At 59.0% G+C, this 19,809-nt stretch overlaps 1 protein-coding gene across 3 annotated transcripts; it reads right to left on the bottom strand.

The window, feature by feature from the left end:
- Nucleotides 1–1,464: 1,464 nt before the first annotated feature.
- Nucleotides 1,465–19,809, bottom strand: TUBGCP2 (tubulin gamma complex component 2). Of its 3 annotated transcripts, XM_053922338.1 has the most exons (18): nt 19,674–19,809; nt 18,264–18,449; nt 16,764–16,892; nt 15,976–16,152; nt 14,129–14,288; nt 12,664–12,871; nt 12,266–12,465; nt 11,787–11,976; nt 11,137–11,282; nt 9,643–9,823; nt 8,982–9,162; nt 5,527–5,699; nt 5,182–5,310; nt 4,667–4,787; nt 3,950–4,093; nt 3,296–3,424; nt 2,462–2,625; nt 1,465–1,844 (listed from the first exon to the last, which is right to left on the bottom strand). In XM_053922338.1, the coding sequence occupies exons 2-18, from the start codon at nt 18,411–18,413 to the stop codon at nt 1,709–1,711; spliced, it is 2,718 nt and encodes a 905-aa protein (XP_053778313.1). In that variant the 5' UTR covers nt 18,414–18,449; nt 19,674–19,809; the 3' UTR covers nt 1,465–1,708. The 3 variants fall into 3 exon arrangements, with proteins under 3 accessions (XP_053778313.1, XP_053778315.1, XP_053778314.1); XM_053922340.1 differs by lacking the exon at nt 14,129–14,288 and having other exon boundaries at nt 12,664–12,848; XM_053922339.1 differs by lacking the exon at nt 15,976–16,152.

Raw genomic sequence — 19,809 nt, 5'->3', positions numbered from 1 at the left:
CCAGGGACCAAGTGGCGAGAACAGGACCGGGGGACCCAGGGATCCAGGAGACGAGTGCAGCTCTGGTAGGTGGTGTCTGGTGCGGCCAGGCTTTGAGGCACTTCCCGCCCCGGCACCAGCCCCACCCACTACCCACAGCCAGGGGTGGGGCCTGTGCACCTAGGGGAGGAAGCCGTGCACTATTGCTCCTCATCGTCCCAGACTACTCTGGTCCCCTGGGGGCCCAAGCACTGTGTCCACTGCCCAGCACACAGAAAGCCTTCACAAAGGTGAACCGAGTTCAGGCAGAGGGAGGTGACTGGGCTGATCTGGGCTGTTCTGGCAAGGCTGGGGATTGGCGGGAAAGTGACTTGTGAACGGCTGTCTGGAGGGAGAGGTGTTGGAAGGTGGGGGCACCCTAACTTCCCAGGTAGCAGAAGGCTCCTGCAGCACCCGTGAATCCACCTGGGCCTTGGAAGCCTCCCTGGGGAGAGAGCACCTGGGGCTCCAGCCCACACCACCTCTTCAGAAGCCCCTCCCAGTGGGGTTGGCCCAGCCGGGCTCTGAGGGTCCCCAGGAGGGGGAGCAGTGGAGGAAGCAGTGGAGGTAGCCCTGCCCTTTCTGTCCTGCCAGATGGGGCCCCCAACACTGGCCTGACATCGAGGCTGGTCTAGGTGGGTCTGTCTCCTGGAGACCCCGGCCTGCAGCTGAGCCCGGAGGGTTTGCCCCACATTCCTGACCTGCTCCTTGGGAAGCTTAGGCAACAGGCTATGCGGCCCCTCAGCGACCCGACCATCCCGTGCACAGATCCCCACGGGTGCTTCACATCAGCAACCAGGACCCACGTGGTCCCAGAGCCCCCACCCAGCCCCCAGGACAACTGGTCCCCTCCCACCAGTGGCAGGTGCTGCTGGACACCTGGAGCTACAGCCCAGGGCAGGGACCGAGTCCTGCACTGAGCCAGCAGGCTCCTCTGCTTGGTCTCCATACTTTACGACACTGTGCCTGGCCACCTGGGCTGGCAGGTGAGCCCATGTGCTCACAGGTCGCACCTGCACAACCTGCAGAAGAGGAAGCAGCTCAGGCTTACCCAGCCCTGCAAGGCAGAAGCCCAGGCAGTGCCACACATGCACATGCCCCAAGGGGCCCTTGTCTGGGCACCTGGGCTGCCTCGGGGTCTTGGTCCTTGTCTGGCAAGGAGGCAGTTGGAACTGGATTTTGGAAGCGACACGGGAGACCCAGCAGAGCACCCGGAGGTGCTCATGGCAGTATCAGTGCCACCCACTACGGAGCAGGGAGGGGCGTGGGTCTGTGAAGTGGGGCGGCCACACCCCTACCGCAGGCGGAAGTGGACTGAGGCCTCAGCCCCAGCCCTCGGGGCCTCCTGACTCACCCCAGGATGAGGGCTGCTGCCCCCTAGTGCTGGGAGTGCTGGGAGCCTAGCCCCAGTGTCTTCGCCACCAGGCATCTTGGCAATTGTCTTGATGTTGCTGAAATGCACTTTGTCTTTATTTGAAGCCCAAACACAAAGCCCCGGAAAGGCCTCTGCTCCACATGAGCGGGCTCACAGGCACGCACGCCCATGAGACGATGCGCACTGAAACCTAACAGCGAACACGACCTGTGTACTCTGGGAGCTTCTGACCCGAACCCTGAACACAGCAGCAGCAGCACCCACTGGCCACCTCATCCCCTCTTCAGCTGCGGTGGGTGCAGGGCGCCAAGGGCCTCACTGCGCAGGGACAGCGACTCTGGGCGTGGGGGCTGGGGGCCCCCGAGGAACGGGCCCTGGGGGCGCCGCCTTCTGGCTCCTCTCTGCAGACAGGCGCTCCAGGCGCTCAGTGTAGAAGCCATTGAAGTCGAGCCTGCAGGGTGAGGGCAGGGCTGGGGTGGCTCTGGCAGATGCCCAGGGTGGGGTCCCACTCTCCTCCCCACAGGTGCAAGGTGCCACTGGCGTGCTCACACAGACACACGTGCTCACACACACATGCACATTCACACGTGCACACGTACAACAGCCTCAGCTTCCCCACAGCTTCACAACTGAAGTGATATTGAGACTGCAAAAACAGGTAAAAACAGAAAGCAATACAACCAAGACCTCTAACAAATGTCTAAGAATCGTGTGCAGCTGAGCACGGGCCCCTTGGCCACTGGGCTCTCGTAGTCCCACCCTCCCCTGGCCGCCTCCTCACTGCTCATGGGGAGTGGGGGGGTGACGCCGCCACTGGGCGTGCAGGGCAGGGGCTGTGGGCCTGTCCGGTGTCCCAGGCCTGGGCCCAGGGAGTGCAGCAGTGAGTGGGGCTGACCTCAGCCCTCAGACATGGCCCCACACACCCTGGGGAACACACGCCTCAGGGAACAGGTGCACGTCAGGGGGTGACGCAAGACCAGCAGCAGCCAAAGGGCAGACACCCTCATGTTGTCCGGGGACCTGAGGGTGGCAGGGAGCCGGAGAGGGAAGCCGGGGCCCCTCGCACACCTGGAGATGACGCTGGCCATGCTGTGCTCGCAATCGCTGGTGCTGTAGAGGCTCAGGCGGGCCAGCAGGTCGAGGAGGTGGGCCGAGAAGTTCTTGTCGAACTTGTTGACAGTGGCCTCAAAGCTGGAGGCCAGCTGAGGCGCGTCCACGTGCTCAGCCAGGTGCTGGAAGAGAGGAGCCCAGCTTGCCTTCACCTCCCTTTTACGTATTTTCAACAGAAGGAAGAGGTTCTCTGTTTCCCAGGTTTCTCTGGGCTGCTTGGCCCTCAGCACCACCTGGGTTCTGCCATGGCCACCCTCCGAGGGGATGGCATGGGAACACGGGGGCTCGCGGCCTGACAGGCAGTTGAGGACGGACTCTCCAGGGGGCTGCTGAGCACCAGGCCTTTTGGGGCTCCCATCGCAGCCCAAACTGCCCCTAGTCTGAGGGTAAGTGGGCCTCGCCTGGAGCGCAGCTGTGCTGAGCGTCGAGGGGGTTTGGGGTTAGGGCAGTGGAGATTTCTGTGGCTTGTGTTTGGAACCTAATTTTAAGATGGTCGTCTTTTGCCCTGGCTGGTGTGGCTCAGGGGATTGAGCGCCGGTCTATGAACCAAAGGGTTGCAGGCCAGGCTCCCAGAAGAGGGTGCAGGAGAGGCAGCCACACATTGATGTTTCTCCCTCCCTTCTCTAAGAATAAATAAATAAAATAAAATAATGTACTTAAAAAAGGTAGATGGTTAAGGGAAGACAGGAAAGAAAGGGCGGCAGCGGTTCAGTTCTCGGGGGTCGGGACCCGGACACTGTCCGCTCTCAGGAAAACGGAGGACACACCAGGCGGGCCTGCGAGGCCACCCACCTTGCGGGCAAGCTCCTTGCGGGCGCGCTCCTCTGCCCGCTCGGCCTCGGTGGGCGGCCCCAGCATGGTGCTGTGCTCCAGGGCCCGGCGGCCCAGCTCGTCGTCCAGGTTCATGCTCTGTGTAAACCTCTTGGGGGCCAGGGGAAACCACTTCCGTTACAACCGATGAGCTGCCAGTGGAACATCTCCCTTGCACGCCCGGGACACCGGCAGGCTCGGTCGGGGACAGCGGGCGTACCCTCGGCAGGCTGCAGGTGAACCAACACCACTCCCAGGCCGCCTGTCAAGGGCTCAGGGACCAATTTCTCTGAAAACACTTGTTTTCCAGTTTGCAACCCTACACGGCTCCTGAATGAGAACCGGTCCCCGTGCTCCTGTCCGCTGTTGCCGGCCACCGCGTCCCGGGCTCTCCCACCTCCATGCCCTCCCACAGGCCCCACCAGCTCAGACACCGCTGTGCCCGTGAGCCTGGCAGACCCCCATGTCACCCCTTTCCCCCCAACACTCATTTCTGTGCCCTGGCTTGTGACAGGTGCTCAACCAACCCCGCTTCAGAAGAGCCACGCTGTGACAATGGGGCAGCGTGTCCAGGACAGCCAGGCGGGGCTCAGGAAGGACCGAGGGCGCTGGACAGGCGAGGGGCGGGGGGCGCACCTGCATGCAGTTGGTGAACATGACGCACACAGACATGAGCTTGGAGAAGACCTTGAGCAGCTCGGGGTTGGTGAGCATGCAGTCCTTCAGGCAGGTGTCCAGGAAGCTCGTGTGATGGCCCAGCACGTCGTCGATGTTGGAGGCCTGTGGGGAGCACACCCACGCCGCCCACACGTGCACCCCGGCTTCAGCACGGGCACTGCACACTTGTTTTGTTTCCGTTTTTTAAATGGGCCTGTGGTCTTTGAGGGGAACGTCACAATACCACTGCACGGGAAAACACTGAACACGCCCCAGAGCCTAAGGTTTTGATCCCTGAAGAGAGAGAGAGGAGGAGGCACAGCCACTGGCCATCTCCTGCTTCCAGAATTCGGTGAAGGGGGAGGAGCCTTCCAGCTGAGAAGTCCCAGAGGGCCCAGGACCTGCTGGGGGGGTGTGCAGGCCACCCCCTACTTGAAGCTCTGGAGCTCCCGCAGAGGGCAGGCACCGTGCTGTTCAAACAGCTCAAGCCTGGGGCCCCCCACCGGTGCAGCCTGAGGAAGGACAGCATGTGCACAGGCATGGCTTCTCCTCCTGGGGCTCTGAGAGCGACCTCGCTGACGGACCCGCCGCCCCAACCCCACCCAGCACCTTCCCTTCTGAAGACCCTGCACTGCGGGGCGCTGCTGGCTGCTCCAGAGCTGTCGAAGTGCACCAGCCCATCAAGTCAGAACTCACGGATTTCAGGTTTTTCTCGAGGACGTGCCAGGTCGGCTCCATGACCTCAAACATCATGTAGTACTGAATGTTCTGAACGAAGTTCAGCATCCGCTGCCGCAGGGTGAAGGCGCCGGCGAACCTGGGGAAGCAGAGGTCGCAGGAGCTGGCGCGGGCACCAGGCCTCCTGCTCCCTGCCCACCCCAGGCCCCACGTGGGCCGGGGGGTCGCAGGTACACCTGCCCTGAGCAGCACATGGGACGGGCCGCCTGGGGCTCAGACGCAGGTGCAGACCGCACCAGGGCCACAGACCAGCAGGCAGAGCGCCCAGGCTGTAACGGGCAGGGTGCCGCCACCACGAGGCTCCCACCCAGGAGGAACTGAGGTCCTCGGGGGTCCCGCCCAGAGAAGCAGCCAGCTGGCAGGTTCGTGCAGGTGGCTGGGGCACAGAGCCAGCGCTGCTCGCGGACGGCCACAGCCGTGCACGGCCTGGGTGTGGGTCCAGGGGCCACATCCCGCGCGGCCACAGCACGCACCACTTGGCAGAGTGCAGCGCGTGCTGCTTGGCAGCCTTGTTGCTGATCCAGACGCTGCAGAGCTGCCGCTCGACGTGCTTGCAGTAGAACATGTGCCGGAACAGCATCTGGTAGCGCGTCAGGGCTTTCCTGCGGGGGCAGGGGCGGTGTCACCGGCTGCCCGACACGCGGTGCTGGGACGAGGCTGCGGCTGGGACCACCGTTGGGCAGTGTGGCCACCACCCCTGGGTGACCCCACAGAGCACACACAGCAGCAGAGCGAGGCGAGAGGCGGGCACGTTGGACCCTTCCCCCCACAAACCTGGAAGCCGCTCCTGCTGCTGGCACCCAAGGGGCCCCGCTCACCTGTTAATGATCAGCGACAGGGGCCACTTGACCACATAGTCAAAAGAGAAGGCCTCCAGGCCGCTCAGGGAGAGCTCCGTGGGGTCGGCCTGCACCATCGCCTTCTCCTGCTTGGTCTCAATGGCCAGAACCCGCAGAAGCTGAGTGATGAGGTCGTGAGGCATCAGGTCAATCTGGGGAGAGAGAAACAGGAGCATCAGGACCAGCCCTTCCTCAGTTTCTATTGGGTTGGTCTAGAAGTCCGTTTAATGGAAGTTTCTTTCCACAAAATAAAACACACATTTTTCATTTTCACCAAATACTTGATTGATTTGGATGTTTCGTGTATGTCACCTGTCTCCCACATGGCCTAACGCTGAACGTTCTCAATGAGTGTCTCCATCTGGTCGCTATCAACTTCAACCGGTCTACCTGACCGTGGAGCTTCGTCCAGCAAGAAATCTCCAGCGTGAACTTCGCAAACCACTCTTGACACATTCGAACAGTCACAGCACCTTCTCTACAGGCTGCACAAATCTTTTTTGTTTTTCGGTTATTTTTACCTTTCGCGAAATAATAAAGCATAATATGCCGAAAATGCTATGTGATTTCTTCCATCTCCAATGTTAAAATGGCTGCACAAAAACTCACCAACTTTGGTGAGTTTTTAAAAATACACACTGAGACCTGGCTGGTGGGGCTCAGTGGGTTGAGCATGGGCCTGCAAACCAAAGGGTCACTGGTTGCATTCCCAGTCAGGGCACATGCCTGGGTTGCAGGGCAGGTCCCCAGTAGTGGGCGCAGGAGAGGCAACCACGCATTGATGTTTCTCTCCCTTTTTTTCTCTCTGCCTTCCCTTCTCTCTAAAAATAAATAAATAAATATTTTTAAAAATTTAAAAGAAAAACAAAAAGACCTAAGAAGCTTTCAATGCCTCTTTAAAAAAAAACGCACGCTGACATGACAGCTGTCCCAATACAATGTAACGACACTGTTTCCAGTGAAGTTAAAGACAACCCAGGGCTACCAGCGCCGACTGAGGAAAAAGCAAATGAACTTTCTGGCCAGCCCAATACACGTCTTCACCTGAAAGTAGAGTAATGCTGCATGGCAGCTGTAATTAGAAACATGTTTTCATTTTGATTGTAACTCACCATAAAAAAGCATCGAGCCGTGACCCCCACCCCACCTGTGCCAATCAGCTAGGAAAGCAACCCAGGACTGGTGTGTATTCCTCTGCGTCTTGGAGGCTGGCTCAAAAAACCAGCCGTTCCACAAAGACTTCAGAGAGGAAATGGCTTCCCTCTAAAGTAGAAAAAGAAAACTACAGACAGAGGACTGTGTGTGAATGAGGGTCCAGAGGGTGCACCTGGTAAACCCGACCCCTTTCCAAGGGACCGTCTCCCCACATGCCCCAGGCCCAGGCCAGAGAGGGCAGCTATGGGGAGACAGAATGGTCATTCCAGGCAGTGCTGTGCCTGACGTCAATGTATTCAAATGTTTACTAAGTGCCAACCACCTGCCGGGACAGTGTGAGAGCTCCTACCATCTCAGAGAGGGAGAGAGCTCAGTGTGGTGCGTCCAGCACAGGCGGCCTCCTGTGAGAGAAACAATCGGCTGCCTCTCCCACACCCCTGACTGGGGACTGACCCCGCAACCCAGGCATGCGCCCTGACCAGGAATGGAGCCAGCAACCTTTCGCTTTGCAGGACAACACCCAACCCCTTGAGCCCCACCAGCCCGGGGCAAGGGCATATATTTCGATCTAGTAACTTCACTTCCAGGACTCTACCCACAAAACACTCTCCACCTAAGCCCAGACCCCAAATACCCAGAGTGAGGGCTGAAGACTTCAAGGAGAAATGGCTGTACGATCGCAGTGGAGACCTGACGCCCCACTTTCAACGGCGGACGGACAACCAGAGAGCAGGCCGGCGAGAACAGAAGGAAAACCGAAAAAGTCAGAAACACATGAAAATTAAACACCATGTGAACAAACAGGTCGGAGAGATCGCAAAGGAGATCAGACACCGCGATGAGCTGACCCACATGGGGTGTGGAGAGCCGAGTGCAGAGGCAGCCGCAGTGGGGAGCACCTCCAGACAGACATGAGAGATGGAGTCAGCAACCTAGCTTTACACTCTAGAAACCAGAAGGAGGGCAAACTGCACCCAAAGCAGCAGAGGGAAACGGCGAGGAACAGGGCGGAGACAGAGGAAAGGGGAAGGCGCATCCCCCGTCCCGCCCCCCGGAGCTCCAAGGGCCCTTCCTCGGCCTCAGTAACTTGTTCCCCGAGTTCCCTCCACCTCTGCAACTCTCTAAACAGAGTATCTCTTAAATCGTTTGAGTCTCGGCTCTAAATTCATTCTCGGCCAGGGCTCCAGTGCGGAAGCTGCCGAACAGAGGCCAGGCCTGACCCCCACGCCACCCCGTCTGATCTTGGTGCTGCTTCGCGGCAGCGGAGCTCCACGAGGAGCCGACGTGCAGCAGCGGGAAGAGTGGCGGCCACGACGCACACGTGGAAGCAGGGCAAGCAGCAGCTTGCTCTCCAGCAGTTACTAGGCAACAGACCCTCTGCTACCAGCTTCCTGCCCCTTGTGTCACTCGAGAGCCACAGAAACCTCGGGAAGAAGTGTGATCTGATGGTGCCGTTGGCCAGGTTGTAAGGGCCTAAGAGGAGGAGGCAGCTCGTGGTTGCTGACGGTCCGTCCCCGGGTCTGACAAGACGGTGCTCGACCGCTGCTTGTCTCACTGTCTGGTGGTGTCACCCTGCCTCACACACACGCAGAGAGGCTGAGAGGAAAACTTAAAAAACAAAAGCACATAAAAAACAACAGGAAAAAAATCAATGAAACCCCAAATCGGTTCTTTGAAAGGTCAACAAACTTGGCAAACTTGTAGCCACAGTAACCAGAAGGGGTTGGGAAGAAAACGCACATGAGAAACCAGATGTGAGAGCAGGGACGTTGCTGTCAACCCCATGGAACCCGGCAGGGTCGTGGGAGTCCATCCCAGCTGCCGGTCTGGGGACACCAATGACCAGAACGGGTGCGGGAAGGAAGAGTGCGCACAGACCTAGAGCCCGGGAGGAGACCGAGAAGACCTCACTGGCGAACCCAGCCCACGTGGAAAGAACTGAAACTTCCCGAAACCGGAGAGGGAGCACTTCCCCGCTCCATGTACGAGGCCAGTGCTACCTGGGAACCATGCCGGAGACACACGGGGACAGTACAGGCCAACGTCCTGGAAGAGCAGGGATGCAGAAGTCCTGAACAAACTCCGGTGAGCCAGAGGCAGCCACACGGAGAAAGCAGCACACGCCACGGCCAAGTGAGGCTCACTCCTGAGATGCCAGGACGGCTCGACACACAGGAGCCAGTTCAGTGCACAGGGAGGGAACCCACCAATCGCCTCAACTGAGACAGGAGGCACCCTTGTCCCACGCTGGCGCCCCCCGGACCCCCGGATGGGCCCACCTTGAGGTCGTCCTTGAAGGGGTCCGTGTTGGCGGTGCTCATGCGCAGGGCCAGCTCCAGCAGCGCCTCCAGGCGTGTGGGCGTGATGTCGTCCACCGGCTTCTTCAGCTCCTCCTCCGTCAGGTCCATGAAGTGCACAAAGAAGTCTCCCTGGTCCATCAGGAAGTAGCGCTTGATGGACCTGGGAGAGGCGACCAGCAGACATCAGCCAGGCCACCCGCCGCGCACAGCAGCCGCACTGGGGAGCGGCGCTGGCCAGTGACTAAGGCGAGAAAGCCACGCACGCGCAGAAGGCTCAGCTGCCACAGGCAGCGTGACTGTGACTGTGGACAGCTCGTTCTGAGTGGCACAGCACAGCTCTCTCGGACAGGACCACCGGGCCAGGGCCTGCAGGGTGCTGCCAGAAAGGAGTTGCTGTGGGGCCCAGGCAGGGGGTGCAGAGGGGTCCCTGTGGGGGCACAGGCAGGGCCAGGGTTGTCCTAGGCAGGGAGTGAGGCTGGGGAGGAAGGGTCCACAGGTGTCTGGCAGTAAGGCTGATGTGAGCTGGCCCGCGCCCATTTGCAAAATGACAGGCGGACTGCCAGCAGCCCCAGGTCTTGGCCCGCCTTCCACACGTCACTCGCCACACTCGGGGGGCTGCGTGCTCCCAGGACGGGCGCACCTCAGGTGGGCCACGAGCTCCTGCTCCTCCATCAGGAAGTCCAGCAGCACCTTGCTGGCGTAGTTAAAAGCCTTCTCGATCTGCTCCACGTATGCCCGCTCCTTCAAGGTGTAGATGACCTCTTTGGCCACTGGGCAGGTGACATCCTGCCCACACTCTCTGACCACGTTTAGGTACTTTCCTGAAAAGAGATGGGGGTGGAGTAAACACCCTGGCACACGCACAAGTCAGAGGGCCGGTCACAGGGCAGACTGGGTGGGGGCTCCCGGGACCCGCTCCAGCCTCTGTGGAGACACTGTCACCAACCGTGGTCAGAAGCAGTCACCGCGGTGGTTTGTGATGACCGTTTACATCTGATTCTCTGATCAGACTGTGGAAACGGGCTCCAGAAGCCTCACGAGAACCAGAACCCCAAGCTGCCTCCAAGCCCTGCCCCAGACAGCCCCTCTCATCAGCTGGAGACCTGGCCACCAGCTGGGCTTCAACCAGCGCCCACAAGCGCCTTCCGGACCCAGTGAGAGGACCAGGAGCACAGCTGGCCAGTGGGCCTGCATCCTCAATGGCTTTCCCTGGAAAGCGTACGACATGGTGAGATCGGACACGCACACGAGAGCTTATGCCACTGAGGGGGCTCCTGGCTGCCCCCAGCGAGCTTTAGGGTGAGGCTGTGGTCCCGGGAACCAGCCAGGTGAGAACGGCTGGAACTCTCAGCCCTGCCTCACGTCTGGGGAGGGGCTGATACTGGGACTGAGGCGATTGCCATGGCCGCCAACGTGCCCCGCTGTGCCCACAGGTTGAGACCTCCACAAAACCCTAAAGAGGGGTGTGAAGAGCTTTTGGGTAATTGGTGAACACGTCCACCTGCGAGGAGGGTGGCGCACCCCAACCCCACGGGGACAGAAGCTCCTGTGCTCGGGGACCCTCCCCAACCTCTTCGGCCGCCTGTTCACCTGGTGCCCTTTACAATCAACCAGTCACCTAGGAAGTAAAGTGCTCCCGAGTCCCGAGAGCCGCTCTGACAAGTTATCGAGAAACGAAATCCAGGGAGGGGTCACGGGGAACCCCAATTTGTAGTCCCCTTGGACAGAAGGGCCGGTGGCCTAGGGACCCCAACGCTCATAACTGACATGTGAAGTGGGGCCCGCGCTGCGGCTGGGCGTCAGTGTCAGGGCTGCGTGGGACCGCAGGACACCCGGCCAGCGTCCGCGGAGAACGGGGGTCCGCGGGTCGGTGTGGAAACCCACACCCGCGCTGTCAGGGTTGCGAGCAGAGCAAGGTTCCCTTTAAGGAGCAACAGAGCTCCAGACAGTCCATGGAGAGGAAGCAGGCGCACCTGCTGCGACAACCTCCTAGGTCAGGGAACAGTGCAGTCGGCCAGGGCCAGGGCCAGGGCCAGGGCCAGGCCCGCGCAGCCCAGCACCAGCCCCCACCCCGCCCCGGGCGCCGGCACAGGGGATATGCACGTGTCCAGGTGGGTGGGCCCCTGGGCCTCACCTGTGCTAAGCACCTTGTCCGCCATCTTCTGCAGGAAGGAGGGGATCTGCCGCTGCACCACAGTGTACCGCTGGTCCCAGTAGCGGTCGTTGTAGTCCTCCTGGATCTTCTCCTTCCGCAGCTCATGCTCCTCGACCATGAACTCACTGAAAGCACAGGCATCCCAGTCACGACCGCGGGGGCCGAGCACAGCCTCACTGCCCCCATCCTCCACTCTCAGCCTTTGACCCTACCAACCACACAGGGCGGCGAGGAGACTGGGGCAAGAGCCAGGATGAGACTGGCCCGTCTGCACTGTGGCCTCTGGCCGGACCCAGCACTGCCATCCACCTGAGCCTCCCGTCCCATCTCAGGTGTCACCAACGCCCCAGGAGCTCGAACGGCCCTCCTCATTCAGCCTGTCGCACCCGCTTTTGTTATTTGGATCACGAGTAGAGAAACTATTCAAGGGCCACAAACTTATTTTTTAAATATTTTGGAAAGTAAATCTCAACATAGCAGAACTCTGTGAGCTGATGTGTTTCGCCTCATGAACCAAAACCCACCACCTTGAGGAGCCCACACAAAGGTGGTGGTGGGGCCAATGGAGGGGGGGAAGCTGCATGCCTACCACACAACAGAAGGAGCTGAAGAGCCGCCCCCCAGCCCACCTGTACGGGTCATTGATGATCCCCCTGTAAATCCACTTCTCCAGGATCTCAAAGTAGGGCGCGCTGGCAGCCTTGGTCAGGTAGAGGCAGAGCTCCTGTGCCTGGCTGTCACCCGTGTAGTTGAAGCTCCGGTCGTGCAGGAGGCTCAGGGTGGCTCCCCCGACACATTCGCCTTTATCCACAGAGGTGGCTGCGAGGGGAGGTGGCGCTCGGTGCCGAGAAAGCAGGAGCCACGCAGAGCCCAACCGCCAGCTCCCCACAGGACAGGTGCCTCTTTAAAGGATGCACCCAAACTGTAAAGCTGTAGCTGATCATACAGTTTACCAACAAGGGCTTCCAGTTTTCTCCCATGAATTAGTAACACACAAAGCAACACCACTTTGGCCTCACACAGCACAGTGACAAAATCCACCTCACCCTCCCACCAGGAGCGGCTGCATCACTGCAAGTCCCGCCCTGCGGCCCTCCCACAGACCCACCGAGGGAGGCCAGGATGTCCACGGTGCGCAGGGCTGGCTGCACGTAGAACCAGAGCTTTGGCAGCGACAGCAGGCCCTGCCTCTGCAGCTGCTCCAGCTGCGAGACCAGGATCAGGTGCTCCTTCACCAGGGTCCGCATGGCAGCCGCCAGCGCCTGGTTCACCTGCCCGTACTCGAAGGAGGACTTCTCCTCGATGAACCTAGGAGGAGAGGACGTGTTGGGGCCTCTGAGAAGCGACACCTGCGCTTTCAGGTGAGGCCAGTGCCCTGCTCATACTTGCTCACACAGACGGCTCCCTGCACCTGCCCGTGGCCCTCGATGTTGCACCACGAGTGACACTGGGGTGACACGTGCTTGGAGCCGAGTGTGTCCAGGAAGGCCAGTGTCCAGGGCCTACCTGGTCACGGTGGAGTAGCTGGAGGCCACTGGGAGGATCCTGTTCACCAGCTCCCTGATGGACAGGTCCAGGTTGGGGTCCACGAGGAAGGTCCGGCTCTGTCTCCCAGTGAGGGGCTGGGCGGTGATGTACCTGCCATCCACACCCACCAGCACGTAGAGCAGGTCCTCCACGATGGCCGCCTCCTGGGAGGCCAGGGGCAGTGAGCCTGTGGGCCGCAGACACTGCTGGGGCTGCTTGCCTCGCCTGAGCCCCCTGTGCCTGTAACCTACCCTCCAGAAGTCACGCTCTCACTCGTTTTCTTCAAGTTACTATGGAGGTGAGAGGGAGCCACTCATTTGGCTTCTACTGACCCCACTGGGGCACCAAAGGCTGAGATTTCAAAGCCACCAGGACAAAAGTCACTAGCCCAGGCAGGCCAGGGAGCCTGGGCCAGCCCATCAGAGCCTGAAAGCACTAAGCAGGTAGAAACCCCTACACTCAGGCCATGCCTAATGTGGCTCAGTAGATGGAGTGCCGGACTGTGAACTGAAAGATCGCCAGTTCGATTCCCAGTCAGGGCACATGCTTGGGTGTGGTCCAGGTCCCCAGTTGGGGGCCTGGGAGAGGCAACTGGAAGATGTTTCTCTCCGTCTATTTTTCCCTCCCTTCTCCCCCAAATCAATAAAACCTTTGTTTTTGAAAAAATACTTTATTTATTTAGTTTTAGAGGGAGGGGAACGGATGGAGAAAGAGGAAGAGAAACACCAATGTGTGGCTGCCTCTTGCACCCCCTACTGGGGACCTGGCATGCAATCCAGGCACATGCCCTGACTGGGAACTGAACTGGTGACCCTTTCGTTCTCAGCCCGCACTCAATCCGCTGAGTGACAGCAGCCAGGGCCAGTAAAACTTAAAAATAAAAAAAAAAAAGAAAGAAAGAAAGAAAGAAAAGAAACAGAAAAAGAAACCCCTACACTAGTGCCGTGTCCCACACAGGAGCACAGCCAGTGGAGCTGTGTGTGTGTGTGTGTGTCACTCACACGCTGCTCTGGGATAAAAGAGGTTTTCATTACGGACTGTAGGATGCCGACAAGTTCTGTCATAAACGCACAGTGTGAGACGGCTCCCTTAAGACAACCCAGCAGATCTGAGGACAGTCCCAGAAGGCCGAGTAGGACTGCCACCCAACGCCTCCTGGCCCCGATGCTCCCAGCTCCAGAACACCCTCGGGGTCCTCCCTCACACCTGGACCAACGGCCACACGTGGGGAGCTGGAGGCAGCACCAGGAGAAAGGTGTCTCTGAGAATTGCCCCAGCTGCCCACGCGAGGGCTGCCCCAGGGCCCGAGACCGAGGCCCAGCAGTGTGACGGCACGCCAGCACACCCACCTGCCTGCCTGTGGGCACAGCACGGGCTCTGAGCACGGCAGCCACCTGCCCACGGGCCCACCAGGCAGGCCGCTGAAAGCACATGCTTCGCGTACCTATAGGCGCCGCTGCGTCTGTGCTCAGGCCAGAGCCGGTCAGAAAATCCCCGATCAGCGTGGGCCTCTCGTACACCCACGCAGGGAAGACAGCGAGCCGCTGGCCCGAATTCTTTTTGTTCTGCTTGTCTCGGAGCATCTTTCTTGTAAGTTCCAGAGACTGGTGAGAACATTTTTAAAAACAAAAACAAAGGTGTATTTTCAGTGCAAATAGTTACAACTAACACCAACAGCACTGAGAAAGTCGACCCCTGAGCACACGAGGGTTCAGAAAGTCCGTGTCCAAACGCAAGGGACAGGGACTCCAGCCCTTGGCAGGGTGTCGGTCTGTGCAGGGCCCACAGACCAGCCGGCAGCACTGGCAGCGGGGACACCTCACCAGGGCAGGCTGACCCTCGGGGACACCCATGCCTTCGCCTGTGACCTAGACATGACCTGCTGGGCGAAGATGTGGCCCCAGAGACAGGTGGTTGGAGAAAACGTGCCCCTGCCCAAGCCCCTAGGGGACAAGGGACAGGTGGAGAGCACTGCCCAGGGAGGGCTGGCTCCGGGCACTGCGGGGTGGCCTGGTGTTGCAAAGCACCAGCTCAGGCGTGGCGAGGGCACGTGCAAACTTGGTTTCCTCGTCTGTCACACGGTCGTTTCAGCCCTCGGCGTGAGGGCTGAGAGATGCTGGACACGGGACATACCCCACCAGTGCTGGCCACTGTCCTGGTCCCAGCAGTGGCACCCAACAAGCTAAGCTCACACCGTCCCAGGGGTACAGCCCTGTGGGGCTCGCAGGCCAGAGGCAACACCGTGAGCAGACAGACATCAGAGAGCAAGGCAGCACGTAAATTCAAAACCAAGAAAAGCAGTTAAGTACAGAAGAGAGGAAGCTGTGTAGAGAAAACTGTCTAAGAAGTACCATTCAAATGGACAAGTTTGACACAGATCTCTGCCCGCAAGATCTGCTGTTGAGGTTTCAGTATTCCAATACACATACACACGGACTACAGACGTCCTGGGTCCCTGTTCGGGCGCCAGTTGACGCAGATCTCTGCCCACAAGATCTGCTGTTGAGGTTTCAGCATTCCAATACACATACACACGGACTACAGATGTCCTGTGGGGGAAAAGGGACGGCGCAGCTACTCTCTCAACAGAAGAGCACCTCTCGGCGCCTCTGGCCACTCCCTCAAGGGGGGAGCGCCAAGAGCCTTGGGGTGACCAGCCTTTATAGGTTTTTGAGGCCCTTAACATCAAAGGTCCTCTTTACTATACAAAGGTTTGTTTTGGGTGGTTATCTTTGCAGACACAGGAGAGGAAGTCACTGAGTACATCAAAGGAGTACATTTGCAATGTAAATGGTTGAAAGGGCTATGTCCCATACCTGGAGGGTCTAGCCCAGATTCTGGGAAGATAAAGATACTCAGTAAACATTTACTGCCTCAATTCAGGGTGAGGGAGTTTTAGCAAGAGCAAGTCTCATAGCAGTCTAGGTACAATGCAGGCCGGATTTCCCACTGGAGAACTTATCCATGGACGTGGGTCCTGCCCCCCAACTTCGCTCCCCACTGGTTTTCCAAGTGGGGGCTGAGCCACATTTCTCACGCTTGGAATGGTTCCCCACACAAGTTGTCCCAGACTAACAGAGGGAAACGGGGAATCGCAGTTTGCATTAGCAGGAGGGCCAACTGCCCTGGGTGGGACACCCCTCCTGCCCCCATGTCCAGGACCCTTGTCCAGACACAGCTAGTTGTGGTCAGCCTCCACGTTCAGGTTCGTCTCTAACAGGTGACAGTGAGATGTGCATCCCCGGCCCCTTTGGCAGCGAGTGTGGGCCTGCGGGTGGGGGGTTGCAGTACCTGCTGCCACGTGGAGCCTGCGGCCACGCTGCCCAGCTGCTTCCTCAGCTCCTCGAGCTCCTGCAGGGAGATCCTGGTGGCCGGGGCTGGGGCGCTGAGGCTGGTGGTGCTGCTGGCTGCAGCCACAGCCGCCAGCTCGGCTCGCTCCCTCGCGTTCTGCTGTAAGTACTGCAGCGTCTGCGCACACAGCACCCTGTGTGACTCGCGGCCGCACGTGCGTGCGCTCCACCCGCATGGCCACCCCAGCCCTTCTTTCCCAGCCCAGTGACCCTGTGGAGGGCGAGAGCCGGGCTCCTGCCAGCCCTCGAGCTGCTGTCTGGTCTCTCAAAGCTTTCTGCCACGAGGCGCCACGTGCTCCACGCGCACGGAAGGATACGCTGCAGTGGCTTTAACAGCCACTTGCAACCTCGGTGCCCAGGGCACTGCCGCATCCCCCCGCCCCCCTGCGCCCCCAGCACTAGAGGTCAACAGGTGCCCAGCTGCACCTCCACCCCTGAATACGCCCTGGGCCTCAGGCAACAGAAGGACGGACCTAACAAGCCTCTGGGTGCCCGACACATGACCTTTTTAGCGTCACACGTATCACACACAGGACATAAACTAACAAATGAAGGCACAACACAACCACCAAAACCCAGACCCCGGAGGTAACAACTCCCAGCACCTCCCAGGTATGTCACCAGGAGCTACTTCCACTCCACTGCAACAGCTGGGCCAAGGGGCGGGAGCAGCACCAGTGACAGCGGACTCAAGGGCGCAACCTCTGCCGTGCAAGCCCATGGGCTCACCTCTTTGTCCTCCGTGAGCTTTGACAACAGGTACACCAGTGGGTCGAGGTTCCGTGTGTTTTTAGATTTCAGTTCATCATATTTCTTTAGGAAGTCTTCTGGAGTGCGAGAGAATTCCGCTATTTTAACCTCAAAAGCACAAACGCAAGTGAGTTAGTGACAATAATGAAGAACTGTAAAAACATCTTCCAGAAAACTGAACGTGACGACCCAAATACAGTGAAGTCGGTTAGGCTAAACAATCACGTGTCCCTGAAACAAAACTAAGACGACTCATCACACGTTTCGTGAGGCCACATTCTCCGCCAGGTGTTCTCTCACACTCCACCTCCCCACTCCCAAGGACAACCGCAGGCTTTTCCCTTGGGAGTTCGTGCGTTCACTTTACTGTTTCCCCAGAAATATGTCATCACATACTGGCTCAGGGATTCTATTTTCTCACTGATTACAACTTTTTAAATGTATTCATTTCTAGAGAGAGAAGGGGTGGAGAAAGAAAGGGAGAGGAACATTGATGTATCAGCGAAACGTCAATGTGTGGTTGTCTCTCACACAACCCCAACCACGATTCCTGGCCTGCAACCCAAACACGTGTGCTGACTGGGAATCCAACCAGTGACCTTTTGGTTTGCAGGCTGGTGCTCAACTCACTGACAGGGCTATCACTGATTTTTTAATGCTCCCTTTATAATAAGGTAATGCATATTCCTAAATTATGATGCTTAATGAAGTTTTGTAATTATCCTTGTGCCACTATTAAGCTATTTAAATAACTGAAGCTTCATAACGTGTTTTCAAAGATATTGCAAAATTATCTTTTACTACAGACCTACATATTCATGTAAAATTACATATATATATTTAAAAATTGTATTTATTTTGGAAAGAAGGGAAGGGAGGAAGAAAGCAAGGGAGAGAAACATCAATGTGTGGTTGCCTCTCATGCACCCCCTACCAGGGACCTGGCTCACAACCCAGGCCTGTGCCCTGACTGGGAATTGAACTGGCGACCCTTTGGTTTGCAGAGTGACGCCCAACCCACTGAACCACACCAGTCAGAGCTATTTACTGATTTTAGTGAAAGAGAAAGGGGAGAAGGGAGAAAGAGAAACACTCATCTATTGTTCCTCTTATCGATACTTCCATTCCTGTGTGTGCCCTGACCAGGGATCGAGCCCATAACCTTGGAGTACTGGGACGAGAGTCTAACAACTGTGCAACCTGGCCACTCCCAGGAGCTCCCCTTTCCGTCGGGGAAACGTCTGTGTCACAAGGTGACTACACATCAGAGACACGGCTGCGTGCCCCCGTCGTGGGGTTGGAGGGCGTGGTGAAGGGCCTGGGCTCCCTGAGCTTCCGTCGACCCCTCTGTCTGGGCTGAGGGGCAGGACTGCCGCGGGGTCCACAGGAAACTCTCCAAGGCTCTCTGGCCTCGTCGCCGGAACGGCCAGGCCGCCCGGTGGGGAAGTAAACTCTGAGCGGCGCGGGACGGGCACTCACCTTGGCGCTGTGCGCAGAAACGGTGGTGGTGACGTACGGGGTCCGGTTCTTCTGCAGCAGGTCAATGTACACCTCGGCCCCCTCCCCCCCGTGCACGCGCAGCAGGCTGAGCAGCTCGTTGACATCGTGGTGGATCCGGAACTCACTCATAGCTTTGGCTCTGAGACAGCATCACAGAGCGTTCTCCTAAAGGTAAGAGGAAAGCCATTTATAAAAACAAAACCCTATTAACATAAAAATTTCAAAGGAATCAAATTTGGCCTCTGTCAGGTCTTTGAGAAACCAAGTCATCCTGTGGGCCACATGATGCCCCCCCTGGGCCACCACCGTAACCGCCTCCTGCAGTGAGTCCTCCCCTCCCTGCAGGTGGTGCCCCCTGGTGTGGTTTGTCATTTCTCCGTGGGCACTGTCTCCAGTGCACATGTGGCCTTTGGGGACCCACCATTCCAGGCAGCTTCCAGGCCCACACCTCAGCTTGGGAGCCTATGGGCAATGACTATGAATCCGCAGGCTGGACCTGCCTTCACCCCATGCGACCACCCCACCACCAGGCCCTGGGCCAGTGCTGGGCTGACAGTGGCCCAGGTGGGGGTCCTGGGTCTGTGCAGGGAACTACATGCGCAGGCTGGAGCCACTCAGCCTTGTCCCAGCACAGGTATTTAAGCCCCAGCTCCAGCCCATGAGGCCCACACCTGGTTCTCAAACCCTGTGCTGCTCAAGTTTGCACTCTCTCTGCACTCTGGTACCAGGGACACTTCCCTCCCTTGCCCAAGCTTGGGCAGGTGCTTTTCCTAAAAGTGGTACCCATTCCCTGTGCATGAGTTGGGTGGGGTCCCACCTCTGCTCAGGTGGTCCTGCCAACCAGATGTCCCGGGGTCTCCCCATTAGATACAGAACCCCTGGCTTCAAGGCCGAAACTGATATGTGCCCAAGGGAACGGCAGTGGCCTGCATGGGGCTCTGCTCCTGCCGATGACAAGCCCCGCTGGTCATCGCCATCATCAGCTGTTGCAGCCGCGGGTGCCTGGAAGCACCGGGCCCACGCGCTACGGTAAGTTTCGAGCGCCCTGGGGGACCCTATGTGTCGCCTATCACATTTCAGTCTGGGAACTGCTTGACCGCATCCGATTTCTGCGCCTTGGGCATCGGGGACGGCGCCCTGAGCGGCTCGGGCGCTGAGCGGCCGGAGCAGACGGGAAGGCAGGCGGAAGGCAGAGACCGACCAACGGGACGCCGACCCAGGACTCAGGGAATGGGGCGCCACCGAAGGGGTTTAAGCAGAGGCTTCCAGTAAAACCCCAGCTTTCCGAGGACCGGGAGCGGCCCAGAGGGGGATCGCGAGCCCCTGCACCAGGGGGTTTGGAAAGGCCCCCGCCGCTCCCGCTGCACTCGCCGAACTCGCTGCACTCACCGCCGGCGCCGCGCCACCTCCGCAGCCCGCCGAAACCCGCAGCGCAGTCCGCACGGGAAGCGGAAGCAATTAGTACGTCACGTCCGGCCCCGCCCCGGCCGGCTCGCGGACGGAGGCCGACGGGCGCGGTTGCCCC

This window comes from Desmodus rotundus, chromosome 4 (genome assembly GCF_022682495.2).
Source record: "Desmodus rotundus isolate HL8 chromosome 4, HLdesRot8A.1, whole genome shotgun sequence".
NCBI lineage: Eukaryota > Metazoa > Chordata > Mammalia > Chiroptera > Phyllostomidae > Desmodus > Desmodus rotundus.
The sequence above is the reverse complement of the archived record's forward strand: the minus strand, read 5'-3'. Positions and strand labels throughout refer to the sequence as shown.